The following is a 19,907-nucleotide window of genomic DNA, read 5'->3' as shown; positions in this document are numbered from 1 at the left end:
AAAGTTGTTACCACATATTTAAATGAGAAGGCAAAGTGCCTTACAAGTGGACTTGTAGCTCCACCCAGTGGCAACATAATATTAAGCATTTCCAAAGCTTTAAAAAAACACTATTTTTTTAGACAATATTTGCTAGAACCTGGAGATGTTCCGACAATGTATATTTTTTCTTTGTGAAAATCCTAGCAAGCTGCCATCTGCTGCCGAGTTAAAAACCCCAATATCTGTAAAAAGGGGTAACATAATGAAATGAAAGAAGCTATAGACACAGAGAGCTGAGTGGGGGGAAAAATCTGCAACTGATAATTTATTCAATGAATTTCACCTTTGCATATTGTGTGAACAGATTGCAAAATGATCTGCCTAACCAGAATTGTTTGCTAAAGAAATATGTAAAGAATTTCACACAACAAATAGGTCTGGAGAAATTTGCAAAGAGGTGAGTGAGGAAATTCCTGCTAACTTGATTTAAGTCAGTCACATAGTATTGCTTCTGCTTTCTAACTGGATGATTAATGTAACTGACCAAGTAAAGGTGAATGGTGACTAGTCGGATCAAATATACTGCACCAACAAAATTTGCTTTTTGTGACTATTTGAGCAATGGAAATTAAAGTTAGCCTTCTATGAATGCTTGCTCTAAAGTAAAGCTTGAAAGTTCACAGACCACATAGAATCACAGCGTTGGAAGGGAACTCTGGAGGCCATCTAGTCCAACCCCCTGCCCAGAGCAGGACCAATCCCAACTAAATCATCCCAGCCAGGGCTTTGTCAAGCCTGACCTTAAAAACTTCTAAGGAAGGGGATTCCACCACCTCCCTAGGTAATGCATTCCAGTGTTTCACCACCCTCCTAGTGAAAAAGTTTTTCCTAATATCCAACCTAAATCTCCCACACTGCAACTTGAGACCATTACTACTTGTCCTGTCATCTGCTATCACTGAGAATAGTCTAGATCCATCCTCTTTGGATCCATCTTTCAGGTAGTTGAAAGCAGCTATCAAATCCCCCCTCATTCTTCTCTTCCGTAGACTAAACAATCCCAGTTCCCTCAGCCTCTCCTCATAAGTCATGTGTTCCAGACCCCTAATCATTTTTGTTGCCCTTCGCTGGACTCTCTCCAATTTCTCCTTATCCTTCTTGTAGTGTGGGGCCCAAAACTGGACACAGTACTCCAGACGAGGCCTCACCAAGGTCGAATAGAGGGGGACGATCACGTCCCTTGATCTGCTGGCAATGCCGCTACTTATACACCCCAAAATGCCATTGGCCTTCTTGGCAACAAGGGCACACTGTTGACTCCTATCCAGCTTCTCGTCCACTGTAACCCCTAGGTCCTTTTCTGCAGAGCTGCTGCCTAGCCATTCGGTCCCTAGTCTGTAGCGGTGCATTGGATTCTTCCGTCCTAAGTGCAGGACTCTGCACTTGTCCTTGTTGAACCTCATCAGGTTTCTTTTGGCCCAATCCTCCAATTTGTCTAGGTCCCTCTGTATCCTATCCCTACCCTCCAGCATATCTACCACTCCTCCCAGTTTAGTGTCATCCGCAAACTTGCTGAGGGTGCAATCCACACCATCCTCCAGATCATTAATGAAGATATTGAACAAAACCGGCCCCAGGACTGACCCTTGGGGCACTCCGCTAGAACAGAAGTGTTGTGAACTAGATCAATTCTAGTAGAAATTAATTTGTACTTTAAACTAACATTTGTGGAAAATTTTCTGCTGTTCACGCACAAAATAGGGTGAGGGTTTGGTAAGCCAGCATAAAGCACAACAGAGATTGTTTCAACTCTAAATTTCATTTGACTGCCTGCCCCATTTCCGAGCTGTTTCTCATGCTATTTTACTATATGAACTGCATAGCCAAACACAATGAGATGAGTTAAAATGACCCCTTCCCTCTCCAAACTCTGAATGCAAGGGCTTTATTTAATGTAAGCCAGACCCTTAGGACCTGATTCTCATTTACACCAAGGCTCCTTTACACCACTCTGGTAGTGGAAAGGGGGGCTTAATGTGGGACTCAATTACATTTGCACCCACTTTAAGGTTGTTTTATATTGCCAGAGCAGTGAAAAACAATCTCTGTGTGAATGAGAATCGGATCCAGTATAATTTTTATTCAAGTTGCAAAATGCATCCAACAGTCTGTAAGCTCTGACATCAATTATCAAACCATATAAATAAGAATGCAACTAAACTGAAAAATTTTCACCAAGAGATATTGTAAGGTAATTTTTATGTTTGTTACAATGTTAGGTGTGGGTTTGGGGTTTGTTTTTTTTAAGATAAAATGTACAAGCTGAGTGGCAGAAAGGATTTTGGGAAAAGGTAGATGTGAAAGCTGCTTCTAAGGATAGTGATGAAAGTCTATATCTATCTATATATATAGATATCTAAAAACCCTAAAATTGAGAGGGGATTTCTTGAGTTCTCCTCATCCTCCTAAGAATTATCCATTAAGGACCTCCTGAGTGTGTAAGTGAAATAAAGAGAGTCCACTAACTAAAAAATGGCTATTCGAGATCACTTTAAACATGCCAGTCCTGCTGTTGGAAAAGGATGTAGCTTATTCAGGATGTGGAATTAAATTGGTTACCAAAAATAATTTTGTACAAAGATTCAATTCAGCCGCACAAATCACAGGTCTGACCCTGCATTCCTTGCTCCAATGAAATGCCATGAAGCCAATGGGGCTATTGAAGTGAGTAAGGGCTGTGGGACATGGCCCCCCGTATGTCTGCTGCTGCAAGTGGATATTGTGAAATGGTAAATGCATATTAAGTTTATGTCTCCTGGGGAGCGGAGAAGTGATGCATAATAGAAGCTGAAAGTCATTGCTCTGTGTTAGTCTAGGTGTAATGAGTTGATGGTCTCTGTCTGGTTCCTAGTGGGAAAGTTATGCACATGACCAAATTCAGATGGAATTCACTGAAGGGGATAAGCGCTCTTTGTGTTAAAAATGCCATCTAGATCTCCTTCCCGTGGTGCTGATGGGATCTCAAGTTCTTTGTAGCTGACTTTAACCACTCTGTAGTTCGGTGTTTACTCTCTCCCCAGCTGTAGAGGGGAATGTACCCAAAATGCCTGAAGGCTTTGTCTGTCTCATAAGAGAAGGTGGTGGTTATTGCATTCAGCAGAGGCAAGTTTAGGAAGGGCTGTGGTTTCCAAAAAGGGTACAAAAGGATCCTGATTATCCTATAAAAGTATATTTGTAACCATAGCTTCCAGTAAGGTATGCATGAGCCCAGCCTTATTGAGGGGTCCATCCCTGACAACAGCTGATATCTCACTAGGAAGCCTTTCCTTGTTGGGGTGTCATCGTAGGAATAATACACCTGCCCAGCAAGTACATCTGGTTTCAGCTGCAGGTTCTGGGCTGCAAGCACATGCATCCATGCAACGTTCCCTGGAGAAGGAGAAGGGAGAGTAGGAATGGAGGAGGAGCAAGCTTGGTCCACTTATTACAGGAGCTTTCTAAACTAGATTGAATGCATGCCCCACATCTGCATGTTTTGTAGGTAAAGCATCTTTTCCCATCTTGCCTCACCTTTGTCACCCAACCTTATTCTGGAGGGACCTGGTCATTGCCCAAAATATCCAAGTGTTCATTGTGACATTGGTCCATGGGAAATGAAGGGGCAATATTTCATAGTCAGAGCCAGATAAGTAAGAATCTGGACTCGATGGTTTTATTCCTGGCTCTGCTGCATGTCTTTGGACAAGTCACTTAACCTATTTGGCCTGACGCTCCTCTAACAGCGGTTTCAAACTCTTGTAATTCCATCCTTATGGGAAAAAAATTCCTATAGGTATGTGAGAGGGTTCCATAGATATTACTCTACTCTAAAAATCTGGAAGACTTACTGGAGAATTCTATCCCTGCTACAGTATGGTTCAACATACTGATACAAAGGATCTCTTCTCTATTAAATTCTTTAGGTTTTTGTACAGAATCTTCTTAAATTTCCATAGAATCCTGTTAGTTTAATCCCTATTAAATTCAGTCGCTCTCTTCCTTCCACAAGGAACAATTTCCAAACTTTACAAATAGAACTGGTTGGTCTCTTCCCCCCTCCGCCCACCCCAATCTAACAGTAGGGTTTAAAAAGAGGAGGCGGGACTTTTCAAATGAAACAAAAATGCTCATTTGGTTTGAAATATTTTGTTTCTATGAGATGAAAAATTTTGTTTTGAAAACCAGTAAGTTTTCAAATTCTGGGGTTTTTTTTGCTTTTTCTCTTCCTGGAATTTTTTTTTTCTACTGGAAATTTTTTCCATGTTCTAAATGATTTTTCATTTTGTTTAAAAAAAAAAAAAAAAAGAGTGAAATTCCATACAAAAAACAGAACAAAATAATAAAGTTGTTTTTTAAATTTTTTTCCCAGAAAACCCTTAATTTTTTTTTCAGCCAGCCCTATTTAGAGTTTTTAAAATTATTTGTGTTCATTCTTTACACTCCTTGCTCACTGTCCGAACATGATCCAGGGTGTATAATAGCCTCATGGCCAAAAAGACAGACTGACCCTTTAAAAAATAATCTGGTAAAAACATGTAAAGGAATCAAAGCAACATACTCACCTACGTACGTGCAATTACGTTCTGTATCTTCAGGGTCCAGGTAGTCCAACACACCCCCTTTGGCTTTGGCAAAGGTATACAAGTCCTTTAGAACCAGACACTTCTCCCCATAAACTGTATTTGGACAGATGATGCATGTTGCAAGTTTGCCACCATTGCTTAGCTGTAAAATCAAGACAGAATGTTTGACAGACAAGATGGGCGAGGTAAACCTTTTATTGGACCAGCTTCTGTTGGTGAGAGAGACCAGCTTTCATGCTACACAGAGTTGTTCTTCGGGTCACACAGAATCTTAGCAGGCTATGGATTCGAGGATGAGATCTTCCATAGTATTTTTGTGTTTGTTAAATAAAAAACACGTCATGTGGAAATAAAGAGACCACAATATGTTTTTTCAAAAGTGCCTAAGCAGTTTAGTAAAGTCCTGTTTTCAGAAATGACTGATTTTCAAAGATATTCAGGTGCCTAAGGATGCATCCTAGTGGGATTTTCAAAAGTACCAAGGTGCCTAACTCCCGTTGAAATGCCCAAGTCTCTTTGAAAGTCAATTTGACTTAGGAAGACTAAGTGCCAAAGGGATGTCTACACAGCACACTAAGCCCAGGTCTACGGCACTCGGGCTTGTGGACTCGGTGTTTTCAAGCCTGTGCTTGAGCATCCACAATGCATTGTAAACCTGGATTTGCAATTGCCGCAACATGGCCTATCAGCCATACCAGTGCGGATACTCTGCACTGCGCAGGCCTTCTGACTTGGGTCCGTGTCTTGAGCTGCATCCAGACTGCAAAATGACAGGGCTTGGGCCTCCATCACAGCGCGACTCTGGTTCTGACCCAACCCTCCTAGTGGGGTCTGAGAGCCTGGGTCCTGAGTATTGCTGACCCGAGTCAGACTGATTTGTGTGGACAGAAGAGGGACTTGAGCTCAAACCTGAGTCAGAGCTCAGGTGTACTATGCAGTGTGGACATCCCTTTTGAAATTGGGACTTAGACTCCTATCTCACTTAGGCACTTTTGCGTATCCACTTACATGGGATATTAAGGTAAATGTGGTCTCTTGGGCCCTAATTCAGTAAAGCACTTAAGCCCATGCTTAAGTAGTATTCTATTCCTATGAGGCATCTCCATTACTAGTAGCCCATTCTACACAATCCTCTGCTTATTTCTTTGTGAATAAATAGTCCTGCTGATCCATCCAGGATACCACATTGGCTATCCAACATCATTTTCTGTCTTGTGTTCTGCCATCAACTTTCCCGTCCTGTGCCCGTAAACATGCATCACCCACTAAACCTCTTAAAATATGCGTTGTAAATCAAATCTGTCTTTTCATAAGATCTTTAACTAGCATTTTCTGAGTTTATCTCTAATACTCGTTCACTGGTTACATAGTCTATCCATGATACTTTCAGAATTTTTCTAACACACCATAATTCGAAGGATTGTAGTTTCTTCATAATTGATTGCTTGAATGGCCATGTTTCACAGCCATAATTTAACACAGACCAAGTGTAAGTTTTTAAGAGTCATAAGTGGCATTCACTACAATGGAATTTAAGCATGTACTTAAAGCGCTTTGCCAAATCCGGGCCTTGGAGCGTTACGGTCTGCATTATGATTCGGTGGGAACACCCAGCATACATCAGTTTAAGGCTTTTCTATGTGAAATCAAAACTGCAGCTGTTTGTAGTTGATCAGCTTTGAGTGGCGGGCTTGTATTCAGAGAATCATGGGCTCTCGCCTTCCGTAAATCCTATGTTATGGTACTGAGGCTGCTGTCTGACTTTCGTACCTCTTTCCCATTGGCTTCAAGTACCAATTTTTCTGCCATGGCCTTAGTCTTCCCATAAGGAAGTTCCACTTCCCCACTGTACTTGGTGTCTTCTGTTCCTCTGAGATAAAGGAAAAGAAGCAATCAGTGATCAGGGTACTACAAGAGACTGCCACAAAGCTGCTAGGCAACATCTTGCCTTTAGCTACAAATTACATGTCTTGAGAGTCTGGGAGACCGAGGTCCTGATGAGTAGTGCAGAAGCCTAAGGGCCTCAACAGCCTTTGGTATGAACTGTTTTCAACACTACAAAACTTACTCACTGGGCTGTATTATTGCTGGTTTGGTCTCATTTTTGTTCATTTTGGTTCGCCTATGTCTAATTAACCTGTATAACTCACTGCCACATGACACATACTCGGCTTTTCTAGCAACCCACAAATGGCTGAATGTGGCCCAGGAAGATACAGGGCAGAAAGAATAAAAGCACTCACAGCTGAAAGAGAGAGACCGGCCCATTACCTGGCATAAATTAGAAGGAGCGGCTGCTGTTTAATTTTCCAATACTATTAATTATAAGGCATTTGCAAGCATAGTAGACATGTAAAAGGGATGCATACGGTATCAGGTGATCATATGGAAGTGTTAATAGCAGTTGGTTTATATTGGAGTTACTCTTTAGTTACCATGGGCAAATCCTGTTCTTAGGAGGAGAGCAAAGAAGTTCCAGCTGTCTGGCCATCACAAGGACCTTTTTGTAGGCTCAGATGGACGCAGTGCTGGGAGCATTTTGCTGCTGCTCTAAAAGGAGCAGCACACGCCCCAGGCTAGCTCTGGATCTTAACTTACTACTGAATGAAGGAGGGGGAGGCCCACAGCTTGGAGGGGGGATGGAAAAGCTATAGAATGATCAGCAACACAGACTCCTGCAATAATCAGCTACAGAAAGGGAAGACAGAGCAAGCATAACAGAGGCATTGCCTCTTGACAGAACCCTGGACTTTTGTCCACAGTTACCTGGCTTGGTTAGTGAATAAACCATAGGTGCTAACAATGAGGGTTCTAGCTCAATGTGGAATCTGGAAGGCATTTCAGTGGGGGGAACGATCTTGAGAGATGGGGGCGCAGGGAAAATCTGCTTTCCTCCTGAGCACTAAGCAGGGATCATCCATCAGGATCAAGTGTACATGGACACACACACTTCTTCCTGTAATTACCAGGAAGCTAGGCTTTGGTTCTTCCGATCTTCCTACCTGCTGTGTGTCTATGTCCCCTTTAGCAGTGTGCAAATGCTGCAAAAAAATGTCAGTGAAACTTCCTGCACATTTTTAATGAATTCCCTTTTGTGTTTTGCTTTCTGGATGACCATCACCCCTTCCCCCTCCTGCTGCCAGAGGGTCTGCACAAGACCTATGCATGGCTCCAGGGGACTCTGAGTCGTCTAAAGGCCTTAAGTCTTGTGCACAGGAGTGAATTCCACCCTCCATGGATAGTTAGCAGACAAGTTTGCTGGCATGAGCGTTCTCTGAGCCAGTGATTGTTAAGCAGATATTGAAGTTCACGGGTGGCAGCCACCATTTTGCCCAAAACAATGGGGATTGAATCAGAGATGCCCAGAACAAAAAGCTTGAGTTGCTAAAGGACATTAGCCTAATAATGAGTGAAGTGTCCCCACGTCCCTCTGCGGTACAGTATTATTGTCCCCCATTCACAGATGGGGAAAGTGAGGCCTAGAGGTTAAGGACTTGCCACAAGTTCTCTCACTAAATCTCTGGCCATAGGAAGGATGATCTGATTAAGGCATTGGATTGGGCCTCAGGAGATCTGGGTTCCGCTTTGCCACAGATGCCCTGTTTGACCTGGGGCAAGTTATTTGATCTTTTTTGTACCTCGTATCTCCACCTGTAAAATGGAGTAGTAACACTTCCTCTCTCTCACCCTTTGTCTACGTAGTAATACAGTGTCTAGCGCAATGGGGCCCCCGATTTCAACTGGGACCGCTAGACGCTGCAGTAATACAAATAAATAATAAGAGTCAGGAATTAAAAACTCAACTCTCCTTCTGCCCTGCACTTTTATTGCAAGGCCATCCTCCCCACTCCCTGTCTTTGGGTGATGCATAGGACAAACAAACTAGAAAACACCCTGAACAAAAGATTTGTGGTGCATGGTTCATTCCACCCTTAGGAGCCTCCGGAGGCCCAATACAATTAGGAGGTTTATCTTGAAGTTCTAGTTTTAATTACTTTCTTTCTGTATCTTCAGATCTTTTTCTCTTTAAAAGAAACTGCTCCACCAAGGGTAATGTGCATTCTTGGACTGCAGTGCACTGTTTGGATTTTTTCTCTCCCCCATTCCCACCCCTCTCCACCCCTCCTCCTCCCCCCCCCCCCCCCGCTTAAAGCTTGCCGGTAACAAAGAGCTCAGCGTAATGCTCTTGCTTTTCAAAATGATCACAGATAACTGAACACTAATGAGACTGGAGCAGCATTGTCAGAAGGTATCTCCGCGGTAGCTCCCTCAGAGGGATTGAGACTGACAGAGGCATTTTCTATTATTGTCGGATGCTGAGGTGTTAGCATTGTCCCAGCGCCCATCACCCTGTCCAGAGACTAATCAGGCTTTGTCTGTGTCAGTTCACCAGGATGTAAAAGTGAGTTGAATATAATTACACAATGAATGATGGGGAGAGGGGGGCAGAGGAGAGGAAAGAAGAGCTGGCGCATGAGCTGCAAGAGTGAAGCACAGAGAGGGGGATAAGAAGGGGAAGGAAGAGAGGAGCAGGGAAGCTGTATCACATGTATTTTCAGTGTGGTGACCACGGTCATATTGTGCAGTTTGCCAGTCCTCCAGCTGGGCTCCATTAAGAGGCAGCTGGTGCATTTTCAGATCATGGGCCTCATTCTTCTCTCACTTTACACCAACTTGCTTCCATTGACTTACTCTGGATTTCCACCAGATAACAGGAGAATCAGGCCCATATTTTCAAAAGTATTTTCTATTTGCCCTACCCGCATGGTACATGAACCAGAGGGTACTAAGTTAAATTAATTAGGGTCTCTGGCTGCTGGGATCTTTTTTCTTGCCCTGTTTTGGGTTGTGTGTTTATTTTGAGGCAAATAATGTTTCAAGCACTCAGGATACCAGCCTAGATGGACTGTTGCTCTTTTCCATTTCAGGCATAGTTACATGCCACTGGGCCACCCCCCTTAGAGAAGATTTGGGGTAACATTTGCAAAAGCGCTTAAGTCCTACTGAAAGTCAATGAATGGGGCTTGAGCTCCTAAGTCACTGGGGCACTTTTGAAATTTGTTAGCCCATGTCACTGAAAGTCAGTGGAACTTAGGAACCTAAGTGCCAGTCACTGCTGAAAATGGGGCCTAGGCTCTTAAGTAACTTCAGGACATTTGAAAATTTTACCCTTTGGCCCTGATCCAAAACTACTGTTGATTTCAATGGAAGCAGACTCAAGCCCTTAGCACCTGTTCAGGTATGGTCATGGGATCTAGGGGAAGGGGGCCTTGAGGCCAGGGATATGGCCAATGGGAAGGGCTGATAATCTGACTGATACATAGGTCATATGCAGCTGGGTCATATGCCATTTGGTAAACTTTTTATCTTGGGGTTATATCCACTAGTGTTAGCATTTAGGCTATGTTTGAGGCTGTAATTGCTGAAGGAGAATGGTAGCAGGGAAGGACCTGCATAAAAGGAAATCACTATGGAGGGAAAAACACCTTGCCCTCTTGTATCCCAGCAAAAATCCCCATGCTCGCTCCAGCTCCAAAGATCTTCTTTCAGTCATCTGACAAAGCAGACAGATGCAACGGATTGGCTTAGGCTCACCTCAGCATGGGTTCTTGTCGAGTGTTGGGTCCCACAGCCGCAATGGAACTTGTATAGACAACATATGGGATGCTCAGGATGCAGCAGGCCTTCAGCACATTTTCAGTACCTGAGGAGCATGTCAGGAATGAAAAATAATTAACAACCTTTATTGGTTTGGTTCCTGATGTAGTCGCAAAAAAAAATTTGCAGAGTCAAGGTTTGGATTTGAACTAAGTCCGTTTTACCACGGGTGGATCTCATTGCAAAGCCACAACAAGGTCTGGGTTCACCACGTTGAGTTATTTTGGCAAGATCACTCAGTCTCGGCAGCTCACCAGATATGGGACCGGGGGCTACCCTTGAAAATGTAATGTGACTTGACTCACGTGGCTACTGTCCGTGGGGAAAACAGCAGAAGCTCAAAATTTTCCATCAAACAGCAGCCTCAGGTGGTTTGCAGATATCTACACAGAGCAAAAATCTTCTCATTTAAAACTGTGTGTCCACCACCTTGGTGGTTTGCAAGCCCCTATTGAATATGAACTATGGCTGACTTTGTGTACACTGACAGTGCGGGTAAAAAAAAATCCATGTGGTTAGGGTTGCCATCTGTTTAGGTTTTCCCAGGATCATCCTGTTTTTGAGGTAGCTGTCCCAGGAAATCTGTAAGGATGCTCAGTACACCCTGCCAGCTGTCCTGTTTTATGGACTTAGGATCATCCTGGATCTCCTGGGGATGGTTTATAGCTCAGAGGTGGCAACTCCACACATGGTTCTAGCCCTGATGCAGAGTCCTGAGCAATACGCATTTAAAAAATAAACAACTGCAACATTTTATACCAATGGTCCAAACACAAGGCCAAATTTTGCCACCTTATCTCGCACTGAGCACTGACCTACTCCAGGGGCAATCCCTACACAATGGAGTTAAGGGCCCATGCAGCATGAGCAAGGATGGTCAGATGTGGCCTTGTAGTTAGTGTGTAGTGATTCAGACCAGGCCTGGAGTCTGCTTTCACAAAAGGCGAACAGAGAGAAAAAGGTCTTTATCAGCCCCTGGGAACAGCAGTTCGTACAATTTGTTTTCATTTGTTACAAAATCAACAACAAAGGGCCAAAAAAATAATTAAAATGGGGATTGCTCCATTTCCACTCAACTCCCACAGAGTTTGTGACAGGCGCTGCTTACAGCCTGCTTGCAACCTGCCTGGGACAGACAGTGGATTAAATTAAGCCACTATTGTGGCAGGCGTGTTTGTGGACAATACCTATGTCAGGTCTGACAAAATTTTGAAGATGTGGCATTTGTTATGATTCTATGGCATTTCTGGATAGGATAGTTGCATTCATTGGGACGATCTTCAGTTTGGGCTCTCCTAGGAAAATGTATATGGCAATACCAACTATGGGTGGTTCTGAGTATCCCCAACTTCTATGGAAGTCAATGGAAGCTGAAGGAATTCAGCATCTCATAAATCTGGGTCCCTAAAATATCTGTAATATCCCTGCCCTGACGTTCAGCTTCTGCTCTTGAATTTGCAGATCCTGGATGGGTGCATGTTACATTTAATTGTTACATATGTTTGTTTTCTTGATTACTTAGAACGGGCCTTCTCGGCTTCAGATAGTATTCATCTAATCAGAGCCTGATTCTTCAGAGGTGCTGAGCAGCTACCACATGAAATTGAGGAATATTTTAAGGGTCTAAAATTGAACTCCGCAAAAAGCAGAGGGAATCACAATCACTAGTCACTTCTGAAAATCATGGCCCAGATGGCCTAGTTCTTTGGGCTAGTTTCAGAGGCCTTCTCTGTTCAACAGGAAAGTCCTCCGAGTTCACAGAGATCTGTAATCCCTTTCCAATAAACTGCTGATTTCAAGCAGACAATGAAGAGAGGATCTCTCAAAACCATTAGAAAACAGAGCCCTGAGGGCTCTCTGAATATTACCGGCACTCACAAAATACAGCCACTTTTTTTAAAGCATCAGTCTTGAAAACAACAAAAATAGAGAAATAGATGTTGGCCTTGAATGCATTAGTAAATCACAGGTGCCTTAAGCATTAACCAAATAGGAAGAAAAATATAAAGATCATGGATGTATATTTTCTTGACTTTAGCAAAGCTTTTGACACGGTCTCCCACAGTATTCTTGTCAGCAAGTTAAGGAAGTATGGGCTGGATGAATGCACTATAAGGTGGGTAGAAAGCTGGCTAGATTGTCGGGCTCAACGGGTAGTGATCAATGGCTCCATGTCTAGTTGGCAACCGGTATCAAGTGGAGTGCCCCAAGGGTCGGTCCTGGGGCCGGTTTTGTTCAATATCTTCATAAATGATCTGGAGGATGGTGTGGGTTGCACTCTCAGCAAATTTGCGGATGATACTAAACTGGGAGGAGTGGTAGATACGCTGGAGGGGAGGGATAGGATACAGAAGGACCTAGACAAATTGGAGGATTGGGCCAAAAGAAATCTGATGAGGTTCAATAAGGATAAGTGCAGGGTCCTGCACTTAGGACGGAAGAACCCAATGCACAGCTACAGACTAGGGACCGAATGGCTAGGCAGCAGTTCTGCGGAAAAGGACCTAGGGGTGACAGTGGACGAGAAGCTGGATATGAGTCAGCGGTATGCCCTTGTTGCCAAGAAGGCCAATGGCATTTGGGGATGTATAAGTAGGGGCATAGCGAGCAGATCGAGGGACGTGATCGTTCCCCTCTATTCGACATTGGTGAGGCCTCATCTGGAGTACTGTGTCCAGTTTTGGGCCCCACACTACAAGAAGGATGTGGATAAATTGGAGGGAGTCCAGCGAAGGGCAACAAAAATGATTAGGGGTCTGGAACACATGACTTATGAGGAGAGGCTGAGGGAACTGGGATTGTTTAGCCTGCAGAAGAGAAGAATGAGGGGGGATTTGATAGCTGCTTTCAACTACCTGAAAGGGGGTTCCAAAGAGGATGGCTCTAGACTGTTCTCAATGGTAGCAGATGACAGAACGAGGAGTAATGGTCTCAAGTTGCAGTGGGGGAGGTTTAGATTGGATATTAGGAAAAACTTTTTCACTAAGAGGGTGGTGAAACACTGGAATGTGTTACCTAGGGAGGTGGTAGAATCTCCTTCCTTAGAGGTTTTTAAGGTCAGGCTTGACAAAGCCCTGGCTGGGATGATTTAACTGGGAATTGGTCCTGCTTCGAGCAGGGGGTTGGACTAGATGACCTTCTGGGGTCCCTTCCAACCCTGATATTCTATGATTCTATGATCATCATTGCAGTTAACTGTTATATCAGCTTGTGGCCTGATGTGCATTAGAAATTCTTGCTGTAATGGGGATTTCATTTTTTTATAACCTGTGCTTATTCACTGGGTTTATGAACCAACGTTATTTAGGCAAATTTGTAAGATGGGCAGGAAGTCTGTGTAGGTATTGACAGGGGGAGAATGCTGAGGACAATCTCGCATGTATGTAAGGTCTTGTGTATCCACACAAATGTACAGCTTTAACTAGACTGGTACCAGTGTGGATGCAGTTATACTGGCATAAATATACCGATATAGCTTTTTTTTCATAGATTCCAAGGCCAGAAGGGACCATTGTGATCATCTTAGTCTGACCTGCTATATAACACAGGCCAGAGAATGGCCCCAAAATAATTCCTAGAACAGATCTATTAGACAAACATCCAATCCAGATTTTAAAATGGTCAGTGATGGAGAATCATCCAGGACAATTTGTTCCAGTGGTTAATTACTCACTGTTTAAAAAACAATTATACCTTCTTTCTAGTCTGAATTTGACTAGCTTCCAATTTCGAGCCATTGGATTGTTAGACCTTTCTCTGCTAGATTGAGGAGCCCATTATTAAATATATATTCCACAGGTAGGAACTTATAGACTGTGATCAAGTCACCCCTTAACCTTCTCTTTGTTGAGCTAAATAGAGTGAGCCCCTTGAGTCTACCACACTAGGGCCTGGTTTCTAATCCTTGAATCATTCTCATGGCTCTTCTCTGAACCCTCTCCAATTTATCAACGTCGTCCTTGAATTGTGGACACCAGAACTGGACACAGTATTCCAGCAGTGGGTTGCACTGGTGCCAAATACAGAGGCAAAATAACTTCTCTACTCCTACTCAAGAGTCCCCTGTTCATGCCTCCAAGGATTGCATTAGCTTTATTCCCTTATCTTCTTACTTCTTGTAATTGTAAGCTACTTGGAGCAGGGACCGTCTTTCTGTTCTGTATTTGTACAAGACCTAGCACCATGCTGTCTTGGTCCGTGAGTGGGCTTCTAGATGCTATTACAGTATAACTAATAAATCATAATGCATAAGAGTATAATTACATCTGCACCAGGGGTTTATACCCCTATAACTATATTGGTAAAACAAATCACTCCCCTAACGAACATAATTATCCCAGTGCAAAATCTGTGCGTAGCTCAGGCCTTATTTGCCAGGGCTGTATTTTGCTCCTTCTCCATGTAACTTGGCATTGCACATATAAAAGCTTTGTAGAACTGGCAGCAAATGTCATTGCCTGGTCTCGACTCGGGTCAGGGGCCAAGAGAGAAACTTTCTTGCTAATGAAGAAAAGGTCACTTTTCTAGTCCACCATCCAAGTGGTGCTTCTGAATTACAGGAAGCAGAAAAGCACTACATCAGAGAGGGTATGTGTCATGTTCTTTTACATGACTCTGCACACAGATGATGTGTGAATATTAGTCTGTACTTAGTTCCTTGCTTTAAAGCGCTTACCAGCAACATTGACAGCTTTCATTTCCCGAAAGGGTACAGTATCTGTGTAGTCCACAATAGCAGCTGTGTGAATAACCACATGGACTCCCCGCATGGCAGAGAGGAGCAGAGCGTAGTCTCGGATGTCTCCTTTCATCACTGTCACACAAGTGGTAGCTGGAAAAAAAACGTTTAACTCCAGATGCAGAAATAAAAACCTATGAAGGAGCATCTTCCTGCAGAAGGAGAATCCTGTACATAAAACCCTGTTCTGCATGGGACAAATTCAAACCCCGTGCAATTTGCTACTGTAACCCACACACCTCCTGGGTGGGGTGCTCTGTCCCATCTAGTGGCCCCAAGACCACTTAGAGAGAGAGTGAGTCGGCTCTACAGCCTTAGCTAAGGCTTTTGGCTTTTAACTCATGCAGTGTAGAGGCTCATGCATTTAGCTTCAGAGGTCCCAGGTTCGATCCCGCCTACCGACGACCAGGGTCTGTCAGTCTTACAGTACCACTCCACTGAGTCTGTTGCATTAGGGCAGAATATGGCCCTGTATCTTTTACACCCAGAGACGTGGGTACTCACCTGGTGTATGTCCTTCACTCCAATGGAACTATGCTGGCTGACACGCGCTGTGGATTGGAGCAAGGGTCTGTCATTATAAATGCCTCGCACTCGTACACAGTATAGTACTGAACAAACCTGAACTAATTAATTGAAGCCAACAGGGGTGCCCAGGTGCTGATGATGGGGGAGCAGAATTTCACTACAGCAGAAGCCCTATAGAAATTAGCAGGGACGAAGCTACGAGAGTCCTGTAGAAATTAAACAGGATTCTATGCAAATTGCTTAAAAACGTATAGAATAAAATAGAGAATTATAGGTTGGTTTAGAAATGGCCTAGGGAAGTTCCCCTTGCCTCTTACATTCCGTACGTTTTTTTTTCCACAATGCTGGGGCCTGCTTCTGGGCTTTCCCTTCTCCTTGGCCCAGCAATACTGTACCTGCCTACTTCTGCAGCTACTACTAGTTATTTCCTTACTTCACCAGGGTGTTGGGGTGGTCAGGCAGGATTTAGCCCATTCTCCTGCGCTGTAGTTCAGAATACCTGGCTAGAGGTTGGCTCACTGTATTTCCTGGACTTTCTCTAATGTGAGTGAAGGCGATAACAGGTCGGTTTGGCATGGAAAGGCGCAGTCTCCTTAGCTTGGGGAAATGGGGCTCAGAGGACACGCTAGTCCTGTCTCGCAAGAGTGCGGAATGGCCACCTCTACAGGATGGTGGCCAATTCAGCAGCTTTCTGGCCACTACAGTTGGTGGGCTAGTGCCTCTACTCCTAGCTGGGTTAGGCCTAGCCTCTGGGCAGAGGTTCAGGGCCTGCAGGTACAGACTACTCCTATGCAGTGAACTCCTATACCACCATAAATGTCCCTTCAGTGAAACTCAGCCTGAAGGAGACACCTGTCTTCTACACCCTCCGTTCCCAAGCTGTAGTCTGTGGATTGCTGGTGCCCCCCACGGCACTTGCTATCCCAGAAAGGTGGCACTCTGCTTGTTTCAAGCGGTTACCTTGCACTGAAGGAAGCTACGAAAACATTGACTCCTCCCCTCACTTTTCTCAGCTAGCAATTGGAGCCCACTGGTGAGGATGTGTCTGGGGCAGAGGGGACCTGTCAGACCCACTCACCACTGGGTTACATGTTGTATTTGCCACAAGGATGTTAGGAGATTGGGAGGGTAGGTGGACCACATGGTTGGGAGACCCTATGGGAAAGTTTAGGAACTGCCGTCCTCCATGGGTTTGATCCGATTCCAAGGCTTTATGGAGTCCTATTGACTCAGCTGTGACCTACTTAATCATGATGAATATTTCAGCAACCAAGTAAGGGGCAGGAAAGCCAATCTCCCTGCAAATGCAGCAGCCAGAGAGTCTGAGGATCAAACAGTGCGTGAGAGATACAGAAATGCCCAGGTGGCTTGTGTTTCTTACCACCTCACTGGCCCTCTGGAGTGAGATCAAATCTCATACATTGCAGCCGTGGAGGGACCATTTTTTCCCTCTCCATTTAGCACAGCCTGAGGAGTGAGGTCTTTAAAGCCTGCCAATCTCCCCTATATTCTTTCGCTCTCACCACTGCAAACACGTACGTTTGTGTGTGTGTGAGAGAGTGTGTGTGTGTGTGTGTGTGATGGCAAGTGCTGCAGGGGAACTAAGCTGATTGTGACACTAATGTCCCACGCCTGAGAGGTCCAGAACACCCACAACTCCAGGGACTTAACCGGAATTGTAGGTGCTCACACCTGTCAGGATCAGGCCCCAAGAAAGGCAATTCTAAAAGGATGGGGCAAGGAATCAACTGTGCTAGAAAACCTGGGCTGTTGGGATTTATTTTCTTCTGTGTCCCAGAATTACTTCTAAACGTGTTACTTCTCTCTGGCCCATTTTGGTCAGATCTGCCACGTAGTGTAGGAATCCCCTGAACCAGGACTCAGTGCCCGGAAGGGATCTCTGACACTGTAAGCAACTTTGGTTACGTACTCGTGACAGCTGAAAATTAGGTCTGAAACAAAAGAAGTCAAATTCAGACCAAGGTGCAACTCCATGGATTCCTGTTCTCTAACAGCCTTAGGCCAGGCCTACAGTCTAGCCGCTATGATGCCATAGCTGCGCTGTTGTAATCCCGTAGTGTACAGCGCCGGACGGGGTTGTTCCTTTGCTGTAGGAACTCTGCTTCCCTCAATGATGGTAGCTAGGTCCATGGAAGCATTTTTCCATCGACCTACCTGTATCTACACCCAGAGTTAGGTTGGCAGATGATGTTCCCCACCTCCGAGCACGGCAGCTATGCCTACCTAAATATGAAGCGTAGACAGGCCATCAACTCCTACTTCTGTGGGGATTTGCACTGTAGTCCCAGTAACCCTGCTTCACTGCAGTCATGTCAGCCAGCAGATGCCCAGGTGCCACTAACAAACTCATACTCCAGCACCCATTAGCTATGCATGGGAATCCGTCCCTTGGGTACCCCCTGGAATCTCCTCTTGTTCTGAGCATTCATTCTGACAGCCTCTAGATGAAACAACAAGACGACTCTCCTCCCTCCCACAAAAAAACAAGTGGAGCATGCTCGGAAACTCCCAGGGTTACGCCCGATACAGAGCACTGATCGCTGGGCATAGTGCTCTGCATGGATGTATGTTTAAGATCCAGTGAAAGGTGCTGTTTTTCCAATGCGCCGTACAGTAATAAACTCTGGTTAAAGAGAAAAGGCAGCTATGCAACAATGCTCAGGGTGGATTAGTTTAATTATACACCTGTTCACTAATGGTCGTCTCTAGTTCCTCGGGCAAAGTGCAGGAGGACTCTGATAGAAGGTTCCTTCCAATTATTTCATTCTGCATACCAGAAACTGAGCTCGCATCTGTAGTCCTGTCAATTTTTTGTACTTGGGGCAGAACCTTGTTTGGGATGGAGCTGTTTGACAGGTTGGATTTATCTTGCTGTTGTGTGTTCCAGCTGGTAACCAGACCACTAAGGCAGCTGTAACCAGTTAGCTGTGTCGTCCACCTGGTGGCTGGGCTCAGGGAGTGCACATCTTACATATCATCATAACTGACGCTCGATCCAGGACTCTCTGTCCCCTGGCAGCATGTCTAGTAGATAAGTCAATACAGGTCCTCTCTCTGTGTGGTTTCAGTCCTGTGTTAGCCTTTTCTTAGCGGGAAGTTACTATTTGTAGTCTGTTCTGGTCAGGTTCTTACACCATGCCTGTCGCTTTGGTATGGTATCTTATGATGGAGATAGCTTCGTGGTGGGCATAGTATAAGTGGAACAATTGCTTCTTTGAAAGGAAGAGAGGCTATTGCTAGTACATAATATTTCCTTACCTGTGGCAAACTTCTTCACTTCCTCTCCTGCCAGTGAGTCAAAGACCCGGACTTCGCTGACATAGCCCTGCTCGCACAGCAGCTCCACAATGTGCTCCCCAATGAAACCACATCCTCCCGTCACCAGGTATATCAGTGCCTCACCCATCCTGGAGAGAGGAGCAGGTGCAGTAGAGAGGTGCTCCCAGGAGCCTCTCAAACGCTGACTGGGCTCTCCCTCTTGGCAAATTCATTTAGAGAACAAAGTCTAAGGTTTAATCGTTATCTAGAGTTGAACTGAACATGAACCTGAAAGTTGTGTGTCGATGAAAATTTGAACCACAGCACAGAGTCCCTGAACCCCCCCAGATGCTGCAGTACTATGTCCAGTCGAGCCCTGGGCCACAGGGCTCAGCCTGTCCCTCTCATGGGGATACCCCAAGATGTGCTCCTGTGCTGTCTCCCCGCTCTCTGTTGGAATGAGACAGGTTTTCTGCATGCAGAAAGGTCTTAAATTCCAAACACTTGCACAGGCTTTTCCCTTCGAGGCAGATCTGCCCTGTGGGCCTGATTCTGAGTCACTCTGGAGTAGATCCACAAAGGGAATTCAACATGTAACTGCTACATTAGTCACCTAAAACCAACATTTAGATCCCTAACCCCCCAAGCCCCTCAGCTGCCACCTAACCCTGTAGGTGCCTACCTTTCTGCTGGTAAAGTCTCCATGGTGCCTGCATTTCTGTCACACTGGACATGTTTGAAGTCCCTGTGGGATCCTTAAACTAGGCATTCCCTTGCTTATCTGGCCTGCTCAGAGATCACCTACTGGATCAGGCCTAGCACAAAATGGTGGTGGTGGTGGTGTCAGTGGACCCCTTTATCACTTTCAGCTCAGCAGTTGGAGCACTCACCCAGGATGCAGGAGACCCAGGTTCAAATTTCCCCTCTACCTGATGGTAGATTCTGAGCATTGCAATGCCTGAGTCCCTCTTGTGAATATCACCCTTAGTCTTTCCCTTCCCCATCTGTAACATGGGGATAATAGCACTGTGCTGCCTCACAGGCCTGTCGCAAGGATTAATAGTCTAAACGTATGTCTACGCTGCAATAAAACACCCAGC

General features: G+C 44.8%; 1 protein-coding gene across 2 annotated transcripts; it reads right to left on the bottom strand.

Annotated features, from left to right (window-relative positions):
• Nucleotides 1-2,316: 2,316 nt before the first annotated feature.
• On the bottom strand, nucleotides 2,317-19,019 carry LOC311532609 (3 beta-hydroxysteroid dehydrogenase type 7-like). 2 transcript variants are annotated; one of them, XM_084651181.1, is made up of 6 exons: nucleotides 18,808-19,019; nucleotides 14,938-15,093; nucleotides 10,200-10,308; nucleotides 6,375-6,474; nucleotides 4,584-4,746; nucleotides 2,317-3,411 (listed from the first exon to the last, which is right to left on the bottom strand). In XM_084651181.1, the coding sequence occupies exons 1-6, from the start codon at nucleotides 18,953-18,955 to the stop codon at nucleotides 2,972-2,974; spliced, it is 1,116 nt and encodes a 371-aa protein (XP_084507307.1). In that variant the 5' UTR covers nucleotides 18,956-19,019; the 3' UTR covers nucleotides 2,317-2,971. The 2 variants fall into 2 exon arrangements, with proteins under 2 accessions (XP_084507307.1, XP_084507308.1); XM_084651182.1 differs by lacking the exon at nucleotides 18,808-19,019 and adding an exon at nucleotides 17,773-17,876.
• Between the last annotated feature and the right edge of the window lie 888 nt (nucleotides 19,020-19,907).

This window comes from Lepidochelys olivacea (assembly GCF_965140295.1).
Source record: "Lepidochelys olivacea isolate rLepOli2 genome assembly, chromosome: 17".
NCBI classification, from domain to species: Eukaryota; Metazoa; Chordata; order Testudines; family Cheloniidae; genus Lepidochelys; species Lepidochelys olivacea.
The sequence above is the reverse complement of the archived record's forward strand: the minus strand, read 5'-3'. Positions and strand labels throughout refer to the sequence as shown.

Bases quoted from the DNA above. Each gene is read 5' to 3' on its own strand.
- LOC311532609 (XM_084651181.1), bottom strand. From the start codon at position 18,955: ATGGGTGAGGCACTGATATACCTGGTGACGGGAGGATGTGGTTTCATT. The intron at 15,094-18,807 runs GTAAGGAAATAT...TTTTTTTTCCAG, and splicing joins AGTGAAGAAGTTTGCCACAG to CTACCACTTGTGTGACAGTG. The intron at 10,309-14,937 runs GTAAGCGCTTTA...CATGCTCCTCAG, and splicing joins GAAAGCTGTCAATGTTGCTG to GTACTGAAAATGTGCTGAAG.